At 42.4% G+C, this 20,755-nt stretch overlaps 1 protein-coding gene across 3 annotated transcripts in view; it reads right to left on the reverse strand.

Annotated features, from left to right (window-relative positions):
• Window positions 1-20,755, reverse strand: part of LOC103068216 (ras GTPase-activating protein 4) — a 71,829-nt gene that overhangs the window by 15,222 nt on the left and 35,852 nt on the right. For 2 of the 3 annotated variants that reach the window (XM_007421781.4, XM_088152297.1), the window contains 9 exons: window positions 17,938-18,127; window positions 12,001-12,082; window positions 9,524-9,658; window positions 6,454-6,545; window positions 5,930-6,047; window positions 5,118-5,271; window positions 2,775-2,839; window positions 2,551-2,663; window positions 135-327 (listed from right to left, as the gene is read on the reverse strand). In XM_007421781.4, coding sequence (XP_007421843.1) covers window positions 135-327; window positions 2,551-2,663; window positions 2,775-2,839; window positions 5,118-5,271; window positions 5,930-6,047; window positions 6,454-6,545; window positions 9,524-9,658; window positions 12,001-12,082; window positions 17,938-18,127 — 1,142 coding nt within the window. The remainder of the gene's footprint in view (window positions 1-134; window positions 328-2,550; window positions 2,664-2,774; window positions 2,840-5,117; window positions 5,272-5,929; window positions 6,048-6,453; window positions 6,546-9,523; window positions 9,659-12,000; window positions 12,083-17,937; window positions 18,128-20,755) is intronic. The other variant, XM_007421782.4, reaches the window with a different exon arrangement.

Genomic DNA, 20,755 nt, shown 5'->3' on the forward strand with positions numbered 1-20,755 from the left:
AGGGCCCTTCCTGGGATATTGGGACTACAGGTCCCACGATCCTTAATTGTGTACAGATGGAATTACAAAGTTATAGTCCTGGAGGGGGACCCAGGTTGGGAAAAGCAGAGTTACAAGAATGCTGCCCAACTGACCTGATCTTTCTCCTCGGGGAAGCGTTCCCCAACTCTCTTGAAAAGTAGCTGAAAAGTGGCACGGATGATAGCAGGACACATCTTGACAGACCTGGTGATGGTGCTCAGGAGATCAGTCAGATACGACTGAAGGAGCTGGCCGCTCTGCTGGATCACCTCACTTTCACTCTGGATCCGGTGAAGGCTAGAGCACCTGGTGCAAGAAACAGAATAAGCAGACCCTCTTATGTACCTCCATATTGCTCCTTTGCATCTTCCCCTGCTCCTGCCCTTTAACATATCACTTATAAGCAAGTGTTAATCTGGTAGGTTAAAAAAAATGCAAAAATGCATCTTTTCCAACTATGTGTGCATATCTGTTCTTGAGCACTGAAAAAAATTGGGACACAGCTACTGAGGATATGGTGGCACAGTGCTTAAGACAGAACAATATGTTATTTTTATCCAGGCAGGTCTGGTAGCAAAAATGGACCTGGTCAGGGATCTGCCACATACCCAGAAGCTCAGGAGAACCTGTTCCCAATCCTTCCAAGCCTACCACAGCCATACCTTACCCAACTAAGGATAAACTTCCTTGGCAGAAGTTGATGGAACTTCTGGGTGGAAGACAAGATAGGCCAGGGCTTCCTGCATGGCACTCACAGCTATGTTGGATTACCCAAAATGCAGTGCCCAATCTGACTGATGTCACATTCAAAATGGCTGCTTCCTGCCCCGAAAGCATGAGTAGCAGGTGAATGACTGGTGACATCATTAGAGTTGGAGGAGGCTCCTTAGCTGAAGCCCCGCTAGAGCTGCTACTGGCTCTAACCAGGCAACCAGGCTTCATTTCCTAAAGGAAGTACTGTAATTGTAATGATCAGAGATCTAAAATTGCTATAGACGGGTCTCAGTAGTAGCGGGATCCCCTTTGTGCTTGACGTATATCTGGGGTCTCAGCATGCAGAGCTTCTTAGCTCTTCCAAGCGCAGATACATGTTATGATCTGCATATTTTCCTCCTGTAGCTACAAACATTTAAGGAGAAAAATAATGCCGAGAAATTGCTAATTAATACCGACTCCCCTTTCCATTATTGGAAGAATAGGAATGGACTACTTAAGAGAGAATGACACAATTCATCATACTGAAAAGTAAACAACAACAAGAAAAACAGGCTGCACCGTGGGAGCTACTAATTAAATGTGGGCATATAAGCCAAAAAAGTCTTTGCTGGTTCATGCTAGATAGGTTGGTATTGCAATTGTCTTGTTTTCTCTCTGGCTGCATTAACAAAACCATGATGGCTCACTTATATATATCGCTAAGACGATGGCTACGTTCCCACAGCATGCTGAAGCACAGAGTACTGAAAGCCATTTTAGCCTAATCTATCATGTTACACAAATCCAGACTACGGGTGACTATTTATGCACATATGTAAGAGACAAAGAAGAAGATGAAAGCGAGGAATCCAAACAGATCAGGGAAAAAAGCAAAGGGGAACTAAGAGAAACGCAAGAATAATCTAGCTCAGAGGGAGAGAGCATTTGATCCTACAAATATTGTTGGATTTCAGTTCTCATTAGCTCCAGGTTGGAGAAGATGATCAAGAAGACCTCTAAGAAGATGATTCTTCCTCACACATTCATGGTTCTATGGAGCCTCTATAAAATTCTGTGAAGGAGGCAAGGCCATTCCATATTCATATTCATAATTCATAATATTCATTCCATATTCATATTCAGGGGAATACTCAACGTAACATGCCTACCAGCCACAAAATCCAAGATCTTGTGATCTGTTGCCTGACGTAGGTTTGAATCCCAAAGTACACATCAGGCAACAAAGGACAATGAGAAGAATTTTCCAGCAAGCAGCAGGATTCAAGGCCCACTTTGTTTCCTTGGCACACAGGTTTGGTTTTTATTATGCACAATTATATAAATCCTGCTGGCTTTGCATTTTTATATGCCTGAAACAGCATCCAGGTAGAGAATGTGAATGTCTTTGACACTGATAGATCTTTCTGTCAGGTGTGCCCTTGGCACTAACCCAAGATTTCTGCCTCCCTTTTTTTTAAAAGATTCTTCTAATTTAAAATGTATTTAGCATTGAAACTGGCACATTTAAAAGAAACACACCCGCTTTATTTCCCAGAATGCATTTGGGAATCAAATCAGCATTTTTAGAAAAGTTGGCGTGTGAGATAGCAACCTTGGGGAACAAGAGGACTCCCACACCCCCACCCCCATTTGCATTCTGGTAAATGGAAGGGTTATGACCGATAATGCTCACAAGGGCTGCTACTTTGCGAAGACATCCCCAACCACGTCTCAACATTTTGTATCCACTGGCTCAAAAATGGTGAGGTCCTCAACTATAAGTCTCTCCTTCACAGGCAGGCCTCCCCACTGTTGCTCTTTCTTTCTTCTTACCCGATCTCTTTGCTTTCCACTTTGTTGGGATCTAGTTCGATGTATCTCTTCTCTTCAAAAACTCGGTTGATTGTTGGCCTAAGGATTCGATGGAGGTACTGCATGCCTGCCACCTACAGAGACAGAGATTCGAGATGGCAGGAGACAGTGGCTTCATAATCAGGAACTGGTAGGAGGTGCCCCCCACCCACCTCATAGAAGGAAGACAGAATCCCACCAAGTACCTTCAGAAATGACTCCATGGACTTAGAAGCTAGAGAGTTGCTCCGAAACAATGTGTTTGGTTCATCTGAAACACAGAAAATGGCTTATGATCAGTCACTGAACTATTGTAATAGTATGTGGGAATGACTGTTGGCGATGGGGCCCAGAGATGTTGCCTAGGGAATGGTCAGATAAGAGAGGACATAGCCCACAGCTGTATAGTGGGCAGGGCAAGAGGCTCAGAAGAGACCCTCCCTAATTTCTTGAGGTGTAAAGGAGACGGGGAGGGAATTGTACTTTCAGACTTGCAAGATTCTGTTAATGTAGCCTTACAATAAGTAAGAATTAGTTCCTCTGGTCATGTTTCCTGTCTGGTCTACTGGTAAGGCTGACAACTATATACCCTTTGGGCCACTTTGCTGTTATTGACCATATTTTATGAAAAACAGGATGACTTGCTATGCATTGATTACATTTTGACCTTTCAAAGAGTCAAGACATCTTTCCCTGGCTGTCTCCTTTGATCCAGATATATCTTTCTCTCAGATATCAGAAGCAGCAAAACCGATTGTCTGAAATCAATATGATATCCATCTTTGCCATCACTGGCTTTCAAAGACTCTTTTTGCCAAGTCAGAATATTCTCTGCTGCAGCCAATCCGTGCCAGAGGCTTCACGATCATCACAAGTTTCCCTTGAACAGTATGTGTAGCTGTCATAGGGTCGGTAGCATTGCTTGACGCCTTATACATAATTTATCGATTTATTACATTTCTAGTTCAAGGCAGTATGGATTTTGGTGGGCATTTCCACCCAGGCCTAGGCATGTTCAGGAGCAGGTGCAAAGTTCTGATGGCCAATAAAAAGCTGAATGACAGATTTCAGATGTTATCCAAAGAATTTATATTCTGTATTGATTTATTGCATCTATATCCTGCAGGAGCAAAAAGTAGCATATGTAGTACACATTATCTTCACAATAATTCTGCATGATAGATTAGGCAAGCAGGCAGTGAGTGGCCCAAAGGTACTTATTTATGCATATTTATATATTTGTTCAGGGCAAACCTTTCCAAATCAGCTTACAAAAGCAGACTTAAAACAACATGAATATACACAAATAAAATACAATGCCAGATGAAAAATAGCCTTTTTTTTTTTTTTTGTTCCACACTAAACAGGTTAGGGAATTTTCCTCAGTTTCTCTTTGCTATGAAGTGTCTCCATCTAAAATCTAAGATGATCAGCTAGGAGAAAAGATTTGGGCCATTTCCTCACTAGTAATCAGTAGCATCTTCTAGTGTCATCCAGCCATCCTTCCAGGTATATCAAGCTGGTCTTCATTGCTATTCTGTTGGTGCTGTTGTAGTTGAATGAAGCTGTAACTCACTAGTGAGGAAATGGTTTGGTGTTTTTTTCCAAACCCCAAGAAAGCTTGTAAATACCTTGGCAATTCCAGATTGAACACAAAGGCACAAAGGCCCATTCACAACCCAGCTAAAAAGACAACAGTACTTGTTGGAAAGAGTCAACAAGTCAACAAGAGTCAAGGGACAGACAATTCATCAACTGATTTAGACAGGTTTAGAGTGCCCAATGGCTTCATTCACACAAAATGCTATATATTTAGGTTAAAAAAAAAATGAAATTTCTATGTCCACATAACATGCTGTATCAAAAATGATTTAACATGGTGTCCTGGTTTACACAACGTGCTACACGCTATGACATCCCACTGAACCACAAACTACATGCTGGCTGGGGAATTCTGGGAGTTGAAGTCCACACAACTTAAAGCAGTCAAGGTTGAGAAACACTGCTTTATACCATGATTTTTTATGAGGGAGGGGAGGGTGCCTTCAAGTGTGTAGCTACACACTAAGATATCCCACTGAACCACAAACGACCTAACACTAGTAGTCCAGTGTTGTGTGAGCCTAACCCCTCTGAACCCTCACCCCACCCTTCACAGTATTTATTTATTTATTACATGGATATCCCATCAAAATCAGAATGAACTCTTGGCAGTTTACACGATAGAAGCGGTATTAAAACATTCATGGTCAAAATTAAAATTAAAAAGAATTAAAACAAAATCAACTCCCCAATCTAATTAATTATATATATGCGCGCGCACACTTGCCAAGAAAACTGCAGGGACTTATCCAGGCAGTCACCAGAAGTCAACATTGACTTGAAGGCACCCTCCCCTCCCTCCACCAAAAAATCATGGTATAAAGCAGTGTTTCTCAATCTTGACCGCTTTAAGCTGTGTGGACTTCAACTTCCAGAATTCCCCAGCCAGCATGAGAAACATTGATATAAAGTGATGCAGGATATGACCCCCTTCCCTGGGTCCTTACAGGTTCTTTCCAGCTCCAGTTTGAAGAGAAGGTCCAAGAACTCTTTAACCAAGCCTTGACCCAGGAAGAGCTTGACAAGGTTGACAGCCAGTTCCTGTCTACATTCAGCTGTTGTGGTCTCATCAATCAGGGTTATTAAGTGCACTTTCTTGTTCTGTAAGAAGGGTGTGGGCAGAGGAAATACATTCCATGGAGAAGTTAATGCACATTAAGTTCAAAAGGAGGGTTATTTTTCATAAAACTGGATGTTTCATGTGGCCCTTTGAACATCACCTTCTGCATTCTCTGTGTTGTCAAACACGTTTTCATTACATTTATAGCTTTCGTGTAGCTGCCTTTTGTTCTGAGCCACACAACAGTCGTAAGGATTGGCAAAAGACTTTTACCTGCCTAAGGCAAAAGATGAAACAAGGCCCTTCCTTTATGCCATGTACAGAAGCTGACCCAGCAGTTCAGTTGGCTTCAACACTGGCAATGAGGGAGTATCCTCTACCACTCCTGGGGGCAGGAGGCCAGCTTAGGAGGTTCAGGAAAGGCTGTGTGGCCTAAAGAGCTATGTTCTGCAAGGGAGTGACTGGGAGGCTCAGCTGGAATGGCTACAGCTGTACCTGTTGCCTCTTTCCCCATCCCACAAGGCAGGTACCTCACTCTGCGTAATGGTTAGGCCAGCTCTGTTGTAAGGTGGGTTAGCATGAGAGAACTACATGGCCTATGGTCACCCATCAGAAATGTTTGGGAATGAGAACTGGGGACTCTCCATTCTTACTCCAACCACTCCATCTCCAGGGACAAGAATGGTACATGGGTCTCACCTTGGCCCCTTCTTTAACTTCCTGGCATAACAGCTGGACAAGAGGCTGGTAGTGGATGGATGGCAGAACCATCTCATCCCGAAGCTGTACCTGGAGGTGTAAGGAGCCCAGATTCCCTCTGAAACACATGGAAAGATAAGAATCTTAGATACACCTTATACATTGGTTACCACTTTCCTAGCATTTTGGGCTGGTAGGCGCATTTCAACTTTTAAGGGTCTGTTGTGGATGATCTCATGGAATATTTCTCATGGTAGCCACACTTATTCTCCAGAGGAACAAAGTTGTTCTCTAATGCTCCTTCTAGCCTTCAGGGGCAAAATTAACTAATCAGACAAAAATAAATAAAATAAAATAAAATAAAATAAAATAAAATAAAATAAAATGAGGCAAATCAGTTCAAGATAGTGTAAGGCAACTTCCCATGTTTTTGAGGAAACACTTCTGAACTTCTGAGATGCTCCCCAACATCAGCTCTCATTTCTCCTTTGATAGCCTGGTATGCACTGAAAATTCAGACTTACTCATCCAACCTTGGCTTGGATTTGTCTGGCCGGAGCAAAAACCACCCTTCCTCTCGCTGGACAGCCTTCAGCCTTTGAACATTGAATACCACCTGCAAAAAAGAAAGAAATGTCCAAGGGGTTTGGTGGCTACCAAAACACGTTAAACGCCCAGCATCCAGTGACCAGGTAGCAAGTAGGTGATGGGATAAGCCATTTCCCAATTCTTTCTTCCACGTTAACTCTTGAGGGTGGGAGGCAGCTCAGTGGCAGAGGACGTGCCATGAATGCAAAGGGGTGGATCCTGCCTTTCTAGGCAGGGCTGGTATAGAGTCCTAGCAAATTAAAACTTTACTATCGATTGTCCCATGCACAAGATCCCAGAAAGGAGAGGGAAAAAGGCAGGAAACAGCCACTATAAAAGATTCTCCCTGCTCCACGTCACTACGACCAGCTGCCCTTTAAGATTCTGTAGAGTCCCTGGGGTTCTCTGAGCTTGGTTGTTTTCTTGCAGACGTTTTGTTACCTGGCTAGGTAACATCTTCAGTGCTAGAAGGGAGTGGGGTTTGCTTTCTGTTTATATACAGTAGCTTGCCCTGTCAGTGTTGGTGGGGGCATTGTTTTTTCTTGATTTTCTTGATTTTTGTTCATTCTCTTTAAAGTGTGTCTGTTGGTTTGTTTTAAAATAATATTCACTGTTTTTATACTCATATGGTTTGAATATTTTAGGACAGTGTTTTTCAAACTTGGCCACTTTAAGATGCATGGACTTCAACTCCCAGAATTCCCCATGCTGGCTGGGGAATTCTGGGAGTTGAAGTCCAACACTTTTTAAAGTGGCCAAGTTTGAAAAATGTTGCTTAAAGAGGATTGAGATGGTATAAATATTTGCAGTAATAATAATGTCCCAGCAGATGGCAGCACGTGGTCAATCTTATTTGGGCTAAGAACTTAAGCAAAATCAGGCCTGGTTAGTATTCAGGCAGGAGATCAGGGAATCCCAGTTGTAAGATGACTGGGCAGCTGGAAAGGCTAATTCCAAGATTAAGCACTAGACCACATCTTTAACTTTACAAGAAAAAAGATGGACCTGTGAACTCAAACTGATTTTGGTGGTTTTTTTTTAAATCATCATCACCACCACCACCTTGACCCAATATAAAGCACATGCATGTATCCGTCCAAGCAACTGTTGTTTGTGTTTATTAGTGTCTTAACCTTGTAACTGTGGAGTCCTTGGTGCTCTCTGAGCTTGGTTGTTTGCTTGCAGACATTTCATTACCTAACTAGGTAGCATCATCAGTGCTAGTGAGTGTGGGGTTTGCACCCTGTTTATATACAGTGGTTTGTCCTGCCGGTGGTGGTGGTGATGTTTTCCTTGGTAGTTCCTTGATTAGGGTATTGTTTTCAGCTTGAATATTGTCTGGGGTTAATCCCTGCTTATCTGGGTGTTGGCTGCTGGAGAGGATGTGTTCTGGTCTTTTTGTTTCCTTCTTACCTTTTTTTATTGTCTCTTTTGAATGGTGTATAAATGTGGTTTATCTCTATGTGTCTATTGATGGCTGATTTGTCTGAATGCCAAGCTTCTAGGAATTCCCTAGCGTTTTTGGATTTAGCTTAGTCTAGGATGCTCAGAGTTTCCCAGCTGAAACTATGGTTGAGTCTGTCCATGAGTTGTGAGATTAAGGAGTTTTCAACCTTGTAAGCCACCCAGAATTATGTATGTGAGATGGGCGGCTATATAAATCAAACAAACAAACAAACAAACAAATAAATACATCTGTTTTGTAATTGAGATTTGCATCCAGTGCCCATTGTGGTCAAGAGGACCCATCTCTCTCACAAGCCCCTTTTCCTGGCAGATGTGTCACCATACAAACATCTCCACCAAGGTGCCTTCAGAGTGATAAATGGTGCAGACAGATGGCCCAGCCACCTGACAGTGTGTCATCCTGAGGACTCTCTCATGAGTCAAATGGCTGGGGAGCCTCTTAAGAGCAGGTGGGGAGGATAGTAGTGGGTGGGGCTTGGGCCCCAGTTCACTACCTGTCATGCCTCACCATAAAGATGACTCTGCAGTGACCTAGCAACAAAGGAAGACAGTTTGCTTTGTGGTGCTGTGACCCAACGTTAATTAAGCAGCCACATTTTTTCAGGCATTGCAAAAAGGTCAAGAGATAAGGATCCATTCACACATTACACTATGTGGTTTATTGGTTTGGGCTTGGTGTATTGTGGGAACCTAACCATTTATTCAAGAAACCAAGGTTAATGGAAAAGTAGTAACATTCCTGTTAGTAAGGATTGGATTCAAGAGATATGCGATATGTTTTTGAAAGGGCAATTTTATCTATTCATTTAAAAAAAAATGACTCAGTATGTTTTTCTGGGGCATACATTTTATGATATTCTCTAACGTTAGAGAATTGTTATTTTTTATTTTATTTTTCCCTCCAAGGTAGATTTTGATGCACATGTGACTCATCTAGATAGATTCCCCCTTTTCTGATTTTATTTGTTTGTTTTGTAGTTTTTCATATATTTCCTTCCTGGCTTTTTTGTACTTTGTATTTTTTTTCCTATTTCTTTCTGGAAAACTGGTTAAGACAAAATATTTAAGTAAATAAATAAATAACCCAGGTTAAAGCAAGCCGTGGCTTTGTACAAGGGGTGTCTTTATCGATGCTTGTAGGTAGGTAGCTCCCAAGGTTACTTTCAAAAAGCAGCTATTCTTCACTTCCTCTCTTTTAGGTCTGGGCTGAGAAAAGAGTAGGAAGAAATGGTGAAGAAACCAAACATCACCGTCGTCTGGAACCCCACGACGTCTGAGGCCGTGAGAGCGCTCAAGAAGTTTCTTGAAGAGAAGCCCTCAATGACTTCAATTGCAGTCATGTTTCATTCTCAGACCTTCATATCCCATGTATTAGTCACAAGAATTTGCAAGCAACTACTTCAGGTTATTTCTCTCGTCCCCGTTCTCAAGTTAGAGTTTCTAAATATAGCAAAAACAAAGCAGTCTTTCCACAGAGCAGCCCTCTTGCTTCTCAAATGTGCTAACCTGCCTTCAATGCATCCTTCTTTTTCAACTCACCTTCCCCAAAAAATCATTCCTGCTGACAAGATCCCAGTCCCAGACTTCAACAATGCAGAGCTTTTCTGTGGCTGACTCATCCAGGTCAAACTCAAAGGTCTCATTCCATCTGGGGTAGCAAGATTTTTTGATCACCTGAAGAAAGAGCAGAGTCTAAAGCGGTGTTTCTCTATCTTGGGGACTTTAAGATGGGTGGACTTCAACTCCCAGAATTCCCCAGCCAGCAGAGCCATGGAAATTGAAGTCTACCCATCTTAAAGTCGCAAGGTTGAGAAATACTGATCTAAAGAAACGGGAAGCCAATTCCATCAGATCAGGAAAATCCTAAATGGGATATGGCAGTCTGCCTAAGATGGGAGATGTTCAAATGATGCCAGATTACTACTCTCATATGCCCCAGTAACATGACAAAGAATTGCACTGGTTGGGGCACGGGGGTGGTTATGATCAAATAAACCTGAAGGCTGACAGTTAGGGAAGGTAACAGCACTGAATACACTCAACATGTTTGCCTATTTCAGTCCACTCAACAACATTAGCATCTAGTAATCAATGTCACAGAAACTCTTTTCATGGTCCAACTAGGAAGGCAGCTGGAACACTTGGCCAGCCCTAATCCTGTGGCCATTCTGCGATTCTTCCCTGCCTACCTTCTTTAATCTATCTATCTATCTATCTATCTATCTATCTATCTATCTATCTATCTATCTATCTATCTTTCTATCTTTCTATCTTTCTAACTTTCTATCTTTCTATCTGTCAATCATCTAATCTCCTCCTAAGGACATTTTGTAGTTCAGCAGGCCAAATCTCTCCAGTCTGCTAAAGCCAGACTAGGAATTAAGGGATTTGAAACTTTTCTTAATGTATTTTACAAAAACATTGGTTTTTTTTTTTAACTTTTGGACTTTGTTTTGATTGAGTTTTTAATGCAAGCTGCCAGGAGTCTCTCCAATTGTCAATCTTACAAATCTAATAAAATAATAATAATAATTAATATTATTATTTGTATTCCAGTGGACAAGTGCTTTGGAAACATTTCTGTAAGATAGGAGCAGGGTACCTGTTAACCTTCACCCTGTTATAAATCATTTAAATTATCTCCAGTCTCAGTACAATAAATTGAAAAGGTGAAAATAAATCATCAAATAGCAAAATATTTACTAACTCTAAGCTAATTCCCATTCAGTTCTCTGACTGCTGATCCTTACCAAGTCAAAACGGTGACATCTGCATGTAAAACATGATTATTTACATTTTTAGGGTTTGCAGAGGTCCAAGAAAAAAAAGGAAAAAATAACTTTAAAGCAGGAATGGATAACCCACTACCCACAACACCTGATCTGCATTCCCCAGAGCTAAGGTTACCACATCTAGGCTGCAAATTTCCAAACAATCACTAAATGGCATCAAAAATGCACAAAAATTCTTTGCTGCCATCATCCAGATCTTGGCCTTCTGCCCTCCAGGAGGAATGGTTGAGAAGATCTGCTTCTCTTTCTCTCCCCTATTTGACTGACCCCATGGCAAAAAAAAGGGGGAGGGGGAGGAATCAGGTCCTCTCTCTTCCCCAGTTTCTCTCCCTGGCCATGGGGGGCAGTCAAGGGGGAGAGGAGAAGCTGTGGAGAATGGTGCCAGGGCTCTGATTCTACTCATGGCGCCAAAGGAAGCATGGGCCACCCCACTTCTCCTCCAGCTCTCACTGTGGACAGAACCTCTTCTCTCCTTCACTGCCAAAATAGATAAGAATCCGAAGGGCTGTTAACACTTCTTTAAGCCACCACACTTTTGTGCTGGTGTCTGCACTGGATAACTGCACTTTGGCGCCACCATATGGAAGAACCCTTATTTGTCAGTATGGTTGGACAAACCATTGTTGTCCAACCATGATTGGGCCAGAACAGCAGCAGTGAGGACAGGCTTTATATGCCTTCAACAATGGTTGGGTGATGCCATGAAGATGCTGTAAGTCACTAGTGGGGAAAAGACCTTAGTGTGATATGTAAAGCCAATCTTTGTACTTTGTATATCATAATTTGTGGCTTAACATTACATTCAGATTAATCCGCTCTAGGTGATTTCAACAATGCATCATTAAAATAAAGCATGGCTTTATTTGACACATAAACCCCCTTATAGTAACATTTTGTTGCAGATCTGTTTTCATGCATGTCCAAAGGGAGGCAAGGTGGAGGGTAGGGATTGAAGTAACAACACTTACAAGTACGCAATGATGCAATGACACAAATGCCATGACTGACTTACTAGCTTTTGCACTGAGGCATTTGCATGATTACATCAATGCATACTTAGCATTTTGGCATTATCATGATTTGCTGCCTGATGCAGCTGGCAGTTATCCATAGTATATTGGGCGCTAATAAATTGCAAACCAAAGTTGGATGGACGGAAGTAATCAACTCCAAACTCAGAGGCTTGTGTAGTCCCACTCTCTTCTCCCCACAACCTAGACTCACCGAAGTCTCCTGAATTTTGCTATTATAGCGGACTCTGACAAAGGGATCAGAAGCTCCGTTCCGGTCCTTCCGGGCTAAATCCCTTGAAAGGAAGGGACAGAAGAGAAGGAAGGATACAAATATTGAAGATGCCATTTGCATGAATATAAGAGAAAATTAAGACAAGCTCAGTTCCTGAAAAACTAAAGTCTACCCATATACTTTTGGAAAACCCATGAATAGGAGTTGGAGAACTTCCAGATGTTGCTCCTGAGCAACTCGTATTCATAGTCTGTGCTAAAAATTAGATTAGATTGGATAGGTTGTGTCTGAACATGTTGGGGACAAGCCAGGCACTATCTTAGCAAGTTGTGTGACTCAGGACTTGAGTTGAAGTCATATTGTGGCTTATTTGTTTGGGTGCATCATGTTAGCTGAACTTAGCTATCATGTTTTGTTAACCTGGGTTTGAGATTCGGTATATTATCAGAACAAGCCATAGAATAATTCCCAGTGTGGCAGGCTGGGGAATTCTGGGAGTTAAAGTCCGCATATCTTAAAGTGGCCAAGTTCGAAAAACACTGATCTAATCTAACCCTGACAACCTACGATATTCATTGGTCCTGCATCCCTGAAAGATGCTCTCAGTTCCAAGTTCCAAACTTCAAACAAAGAATTTACCGCTGTGAGAAAAATGAATCTTTGGGTGAAAAAGACAAGTTTTTAGAGGCCTCAGATGAATGGGATCACCTTAATAAGATTGAAACACAAAGGCATGTGGAAGCATCCTTGAAGCTGATGTGAACCAGGCCGGTTGTAAACTCCTTATCACAAACATTCCCATAGCAACCTGGGCATCTGCCCTGAGGGAGGATGCCTTCTTCCTGGCATTTGGCACCTTGAACTAATTTGTGTCTTCTTCTCTGTGACACTATTGTTTTACTAGCAGATAACAGAGGGGCAGAGAGTAGCTTGAGAACTATTGCCTATTTAGGTATGCCTGCATCATCATATGAATATGTATGCGTATACGTTCTTTTTCCCTTCCCCTTCTTGTAGAACTGTATAAATATCAGAACATCCATTTTGCCTGTAGGGGAGTGCCTCCCACTAACTTCTGGTGGGGTCCCTCTCCAGTACGTACTGCTCAATAAACATTGCAGTGAAGCCTTGATTATTCTGCATTTGTGTCCTGCGTTTTGATCCCACACCGCTTTTGGAGGTACCCTATTCTTCTGTTAGGCACCTCATGCTGTCAGCAGTACCCTTCCTTGAAATGTAAACCTGATGGTTAGGGCATTACCCTGGAGTACCCAAGATCAAACTAGTGCCCTTCCACCTGCAGACTTTTGTACGCTGTCAAGAAGACATGGACACTCCGGAAGAATATAGGAAACGTATGGGTGAGTCACTCTTCTAGACAATTCCTGAACCATAACTCATGCAGATACATAACAGTCAGCCTCCTTTGGGAATCAACACTTTGGTCTTCCAAATATTTTTATTTTTTTATTTTTGTAGCTGTATAAAACAGCATTCCCCTGGTCCCTTGTGGCTTCCAGTTTGTCTCCCTAGCTCTCAACACTTGAAATTTTGCAACTGTGCAGACACACACTATTGGGTTTTATCTTCCCCATCCCATCCAATTGCCTACGGGTCTTTTAATTGCAAGAGGGTTTTTTTTCCGGGTCCAATTATATAGGTCTATAAAACAGAAAGATTACTTGGGAGCCCTGGGGAGCCCTTTTGCTTGAACAATAAATAAAGGAGGGAATTTTGAGATTCACGTGGCTCAGAAGAATGGAAGCAAGAACGAACAATGACAAAATCCTCAATAAAGGCACGGCTGTCTGACTGTGCGCTTCTGCTCCAGAATGGTTTCCCCGAAGCCCCTTTTGTCATTTCCATCAAAAGGCCTTTAAAAATAATGATAAAATGCATCCTGTGAGAATACTGCCCTCCCTCGTTTCCTTCTTTCTCACCCACCTCTTTCTGGTGATACTCTGCGTAACGTTCAAACAGAAAATCACTACTGACAGAGGCTGCTTTTAATTTCAGAATGATTTCCTTCAATTACAGGCTGGGGCTTTATTTTAACGAAAATTATGGGATGCTTGTATCCAGCAGTGACCTGATGGATTCCAAGACTCAAGAACAGAAAGGAAATGGAAAAGTTCATGCTTCTGATTCATATCGCCGGATCATTTGCTTGCAGAAAGCCAGGGAAAAGATCACCTATTTTTTCTCAGTCAAACCCATCTTGTTCCTTCTTTGCTCCAGTTCTGCTCTACTGAAACTATCTACTTTGTTATGGTAGCCAGGCTTTACCTTATATTTATTTTGTTAAGGCAGGAGCCTGCAACAAAACACTCAGAACCCCAGGATATGCGCCAGCTATTCCCAGAATTCTCAGCAATGCCCATGCTGGGTAGGGAATTCTGGAAACTGAAGGCAACCTAGCTGGAAGACACCAGACTGGGGGAAGTTGACCTGGATGCTATCTGGAGACCTCAAAAATTGTATAATTATTTAAAAATATGTAAAATGGCTACAATCTCACATAATGTCAAATGCCCTCTTTCTCCACTTCCTCTATCATTAATAACGTATATGGGAATTTATAAAGTTCCTTTCTTTAATTCAAGACTCTTTGTTCTTTTTTGCAAAACAAAGGCTGGTTTTAATTCCCCCCCTAGACAGAATCACCAACAAGAACAAAAATATGCAAATTTCAGACCCAATAAAAGTGATAGGTTAGGGCGACCAGATCTGGGCTGCAAAAATCTGGAAGAGGACTAGTTGGCAACAAAGAGATACAGAAAATTCAACACTTTGCTGCCATCTATTAGTGGTCGAAATGTTTGCAGCCCAAATATGGCAGACTTAGGAAGAGATGTGTGTGGGCCTGCATGGAAAACTACTGCTTCAGCCAAGAATCAATTAGGTGGCTAATCAGCTGGAACCACCCTACTCTGCAAGAGGAGAATTAAACTGGCTTTTCTGGCAGGGGCGCTATTCAACGTCATTTTCAACAGCATTTCAAGAAATCCCTTTGATTTGAACTTAATCCTCCTGACTATACGGATGTGTCATGTAGCTTCTTGGCAGCAATACAAAAGTGATTTGTCATTGCCCACTTCTGGAATTCTGGGATGTTCAGCCCTAAAACACCCGGTGGTCTCCCTTCCAAATGTTAACCAGGTCCAATCCTGCTTAGTTTTTTCTTTTTCTATTTTTTAAGAGGTCTGCCTCTGGCTAGTTGTAATCCTAATGAAAATCTTGCTAGAGGTCAACAGGACAGAAGAAGGGGAAGACCAAGGCCAGGAGAATGATTTGGCTTAGCAATGTCCTGATTTTATGTTGTAGCTCATTTTCAGCCAGTGGTCATTCCTCTGATCTTGGGCTGTTTGGCATCTTCTTTTAATAGGCACAGTTTGTCACTGTCAATCTCTTACTATTAAGGAGAGGGCATGTGGAACAAGAGAGAGAGCAGACCAGCTCAAAATGTTCCCAGACAGGAAAGGTTTGCCTGAGCCGTTAAAAGCTGGTCGGAAGCTTAAGACCCAAAAACAACGGGACGTGAGGACGTCACGGTTGCTCTTAGAAGAAATTCTGGCAGCAGGGCTCTTGTAAATTAAGTCTAAAAGTTGTAAACAACCACCTATTTTGTATTCCAGGACATGACTTGAAGGCAAATAAGGAGGTAAGCTTGCTAAAGCTAAGCAGGGCTAGTTTGATTTTGCCTTATCTCCCATCGTGGGGAAAGAATAAACGGAAAGTACCGGTAGTCCCCAGTTTAAGAACGAATTCCGTTCCCAAGGTCTGTCCTTAAGTCGAATGTGTATGTAAGCCGGAGCAATATTATTGGATAATACCGTATAGGTAGTATTGGGCAATGAACTCGAATCATTTACACAATGATTTAACTTGAATTTTGCTACAATAGGCTCCGTTCCTAACTATGGGTGGTCCGTAAATCATAAAAGAAAGAACACGCACAGGCCCCAGGTCCTCAGTGAGTAACAGGGTCAAGCTGAAATCTTATACTGATTTTGAAATTTACAAGAATGCTAGAATTTTTTTTTCAGGGTCGTTTTTCCCCATTTCTCTTTGGGTTTCCTTTTCTTTTTAACCTTACCTTGGCTTAAACAATGTGCTTAACCTCATGAGAGAATGCACCCATTTCCCAGGTTCACATAATATACTGAATTATAAATTAACCAAAAGCACTGTTTGCCCAACTTACTAAGCCACAGCGTTAACACTAACCAAACTTAGCAGGTTATATAAATGCATCAACTAGTTCTTTGGCTGACCTGGTTAAGTATGTTGTATGAAGAACCAGTCAACGTTATTGTGTATAGATGTCTTTTTAGGCAATTGATAAAGACAGCATGTTAAGATACTTCCCAAATCTCATAGTAGCCTTTCCCAATGTGGTGGCCTCAAGATGGATTAAACTCCCAGAATTCCCACTTAACCGGGTCTTAAGAGGCCCTAGGTTGGAGCAGCCTGGCTGATAGAAAGGAGCAGGTGCCCTGAAGACTACTATGACACCTAAAGCTAAATGATTCTACTTGGGCGAGTTCCTCCCCACTTTTCAGATCCTAAAAATGTTTAAAATGCATAAAAATATAATTAAAAACAAATTTAAACATCCCCTTTTACAACCTTCCCAGAATGATTAAAATTTCCCTCACGTGTTTCTCCTGGTATTTATTTCTACCCTAGTGGAGACAAACTTCAAAACAAAGCAACAGAATTAGTGATCATTGCACATTGCAGTAAGAGTAGGCTTAGGTCAAGGCTCCTATGAAATGCAGTTGAGCCTCACTCCTGGCGATCACATAGACTTTGGGGCAAAAATATGGAAGCAGTTTTCCTTGTCTTCCTCTGGAGCTTTACAAGCCTTGGATTTCCAGTGAACAGTCATTCAACAGGAATAGATTTGACCCTGCTTAACTTTTTTCAGGATCAGTCAAGGTTGCAAGACCTTCCATCTGCTGGGTAAAGCTACAGAATTCCTGAAAGGGAGCTCAACTCCAGCAATCTACATCAGTGTTTCTCAACCTTGGCAACTTTAAGCTGTGTGGACGTCAACTCCTAGAATTCTGGGAGTTGAAGTCCACACAGCTTAAAGTTGCCAAGGTTGAGAAACATTGGTCTACATGGACATATCTTTTCTTTCTTTCTCTTTTTTGTACCAGTATAGGGGTTGTCATGGCCTTCTTTCAGAATTTTTTTTTAAAAATCTATTTTAGCCTTCAGCCCTGGGGTTTTCTGGTAGTCTTCCATACAAGTATTAACCATGTCTGGTCTTGCTTATTTAAGATCAGCCAAAGTTAGTCAGGTACCACTTGCTATGTGGGCTTAAATGGTTTTAAAATAAGGAGGAAAACATACAGTTCAACCAGCAACTATGGTCCATGAGCACTGATGTTCGGACATAGTGTACCTGCAAACTGTTAGTTGGCTGGATGGCAAACAGTGGAGCAGACTCTTGCCCTCATGTTCTGTTTGTGACTTTCTTGGGTGTATTTGGCTGGCTAGCATTTGAAAACAGTGCTGGGCTGGATGTCCAATCCAGCATGGCTTATTTTAAGAACCTTACATAAACTTAGAGATCATCCAGCTTGACCACTTGCCCATCACTTTGACCTCTCTTTCTTTCCCTTTCTTTCCCTTACTTTCCCCTTCCTTCCTTCCTTCCTTCCTTCCTTCCTTCCTTCCTTCCTTCCTTCCTTCCTTCCTTCCTTCCTTCCTTCCCCTTCCCTCCCTCTTTTCTTTCTTTCTTTCTTTGTTTCTTTCTTTCTTTCTTTATTTCTTTCTTTCTTTCTTTCTTTCTTTCTTTCTTTCTTTCTTTCTTTCTTTCTTTCTTTCTTTCTCCAATGAGTTAAAACATTCTCAGTGCTGCCTCCTTGCAAGTCCGCCTGTTCTTCCCTGGCCATGCAGTTTTACCTGGCATCAAACACAACGCAGCGCAGCTTCCTCGCAGCATCGCCACCGGTGATCTCGATCTGCAGGTGGATTTCTCCTTGCACTTCCTCATCTGGGTCAATTTCGGTGAGGTTCAACCAACCACTGTAGCCTAAGAACAGGAGCATGGGGGGAACCAATGTGCGAGATGAGAACAACAGCAGAGTCTCCCCTGCAGGGATGGTACAAAGTCAGACTTCAAGAAGGTTGCCAAACCCTTTCTTGACATTTCATTCTCACCCCATAACTTGGTTATTATTCATTTGTTAAAGTTATATGCTGCCTTTCTTTCTGGACTTCAAGACAGCATACATTTACTCCCTTCTCCAGTTATATCCCCATGCAACCTGTGAGGTAGGATGGGCCAGGGAGATTCTCTGCCTATTGTCTGGTTTACACACATTGCACAAAGTCATGTGTCGTTTAATCTTGGATTACTGAATAAAACACAATACAGTTGCACAAAATGCTAGGCTATCCCCTATGGCATACAACCACAAAGGCTGGATTGACCCAACAGACTAGGCAGAGGTGTAGACAGCCAGGAGGTTACCGAGGAAAAAGGGGCTGAAAGGTTTTTTAAGTCCAGAACAATGAGATAACATTCGGAAGCGACTCAGGCAGAACCTCCCTAATTCTCTGAAATATGGGAAGAAGGAGGAGGTGCAGCCTAATCAGACTTGCAAGATTCTGCTATTATAGCCAATCTCAATACAGTAAAAGTTGTTTTCACCTTCCTGTGGAGTAAATTTCCTGATCTGGTCTACCTAGTGGGGCTGACCAGGGGTAAATAAGATGTCTGGGGCTGCCACTGTGCCTCCTGTTTCCACAGCATGGCCTAAAGCTGTTCAGTGACTCTGTGACATCACCAAAAGGACTGGATCAATCTGTTCACTTCCCCCCTTCATTCGCAGCCTAAAACTTCCCCCCTCCAAAACAGCATGAATTGACCCTGGCCGATCACTGAATAACAGCAGCGTGATCTGGAAGTGTGGTGGGATCACAAAGCGGGGGCTGGAGGTGGCACAGATGGACCACCCTGAATTAAGCTGCAATGGTAGGACAGGTCAGCACAATGTTGAAGCAGAGGACAAATACGCAGTTGATCAGTCAGGCAGTTTTCTGAGGTCTCTTTCCACTTTGGTTGATTATTTATTTAAAACATTTTTATCCAATCTTAATGAAACTGAGTCTTTTTCAGCTCTGTGAACCTCCTTCTATTAGCAGCCAGTGACATTGTCTTGTCTCACGACTCAAGCCTAGTGGCCCTTTTAGTAGCAAAAAACCCACAACCAATGGCACGCTTCGCCTGGTTACTGAAGTGACTCATTTTCTGGGTCTGAACAATAAAGTGAACCATAAAGTAGAAACAAAAGGCAGGGTTTGCAAAACACACACACACACACACACACACACACATCTAGCCAAGGTTCATAGGAACCAAGCATAGCCTGTCTCCTCCCTTTTTAATCGATTTAATGGCGTTGTTTGAACCCAGCCACTGTGTGTCCTCATTTGTTCCCAGTTCTAATCCCACCTAAAACAAGAAGGAAGTCGGGGTAACAATAGGAAGAGTGCTTACTCCCTTCTCTTGGAAAGGCAGATTAGCCAGGTGGCGTAACCCACTTAGAACCAGGAGACCATGAAGCCAGCAGGGTGACTTTGGGCCAGTCCCTCTCTCTCAGCCCTTAGGAAGAAGAAGGCAAGGGCAAACTCTTCCAAAAATGTTGCCAAGAAACCTGCAAGGGCTGGTCCAGGCAGTCGCCAGGTGTCAAGACTGACTCAAAGGCCCACTTAAAACAAAAACAAAAAAACTCTGAGCTGATAAAATCCATTGCAAGGCTAGAACACATGCTGATACCAAGCTGATCAACCGGCTTTGCAATTTTTTTCGGGTGGAGAATGGAACTGGAATCCTAAGACAGGAAATTCTATGCCCCTTTTAGCCCTCAAAGAGCTTTCAGATTCAGCCTCAGCAACAGCTTCTAGCTGCAGAGAGAGAATTGCTCCCTGCCCCCAAATCTCAACTATGAGTCACTGTGCCTCCAACACATCCCCCGATTCCTGAGTAAGCAGCGCACGTTCTCTCTTTAGCTCCTGTCTCGCAGAGAAACTAGAAAAGGACCAAAATAAAATAAACACTCTCTGCACAAAAAGAGGATCCTGCTGGAAACGTGTCTTTGCTTCTCCTTTTTCTAAATCTATCCTTTGCTATGGTCTGGATCTCTGCTGAAAAACAGAGAATGACAGATCAGCAAGTACCAATCGGAAAAGTAACTGGGATGCTAAAAGCAGGAAATTCTGCTCTACATTTGAGGCAATCAAGAATATTTGCACCTCTGAAGATTATTGGTCAGCTTTGACTGAGAAGAGAAGCTACAGGACCTTGTATTATACAGCATCTAAATCAGCACTGGGATAGTGAAGACAGCATGAATAGAGAAACTGGATGGACAACAGAGCACGGGAGAAGGATCTAGAAGGATTTACAAGCACTGGTGTACCGTCAGCTGAATGGGAGCAAGCATGGTGATGCAGCAGCTAAAAAGGCAAATACAGTCCTGAGCTGCAATAACAGTGTGCTCATCTTATGCGAAGTAAGAGTTCCACTGAATTCTGTGTTGGTTTGACTACACTTGGGAGTATTGGTTCCCGTTCTGGGCAATGTGTTTGAAAGGGATATGGAGGGACTAAGGCTGAATCAGAGGAGAACTCCTGGGATGATATGGAGTTTGATCCATTCCTCTGAGGAAGTCAAAGGAGCTGAACATGATTAGTTTGCAAAAGAAAACATGAAGGA

This window comes from Python bivittatus, unplaced genomic scaffold (genome assembly GCF_059951505.1).
Source record: "Python bivittatus isolate LINGU-HERP-01145 unplaced genomic scaffold, Pbiv_v1 ctg000690_np1212, whole genome shotgun sequence".
Lineage (NCBI taxonomy): Eukaryota > Metazoa > Chordata > Lepidosauria > Squamata > Pythonidae > Python > Python bivittatus.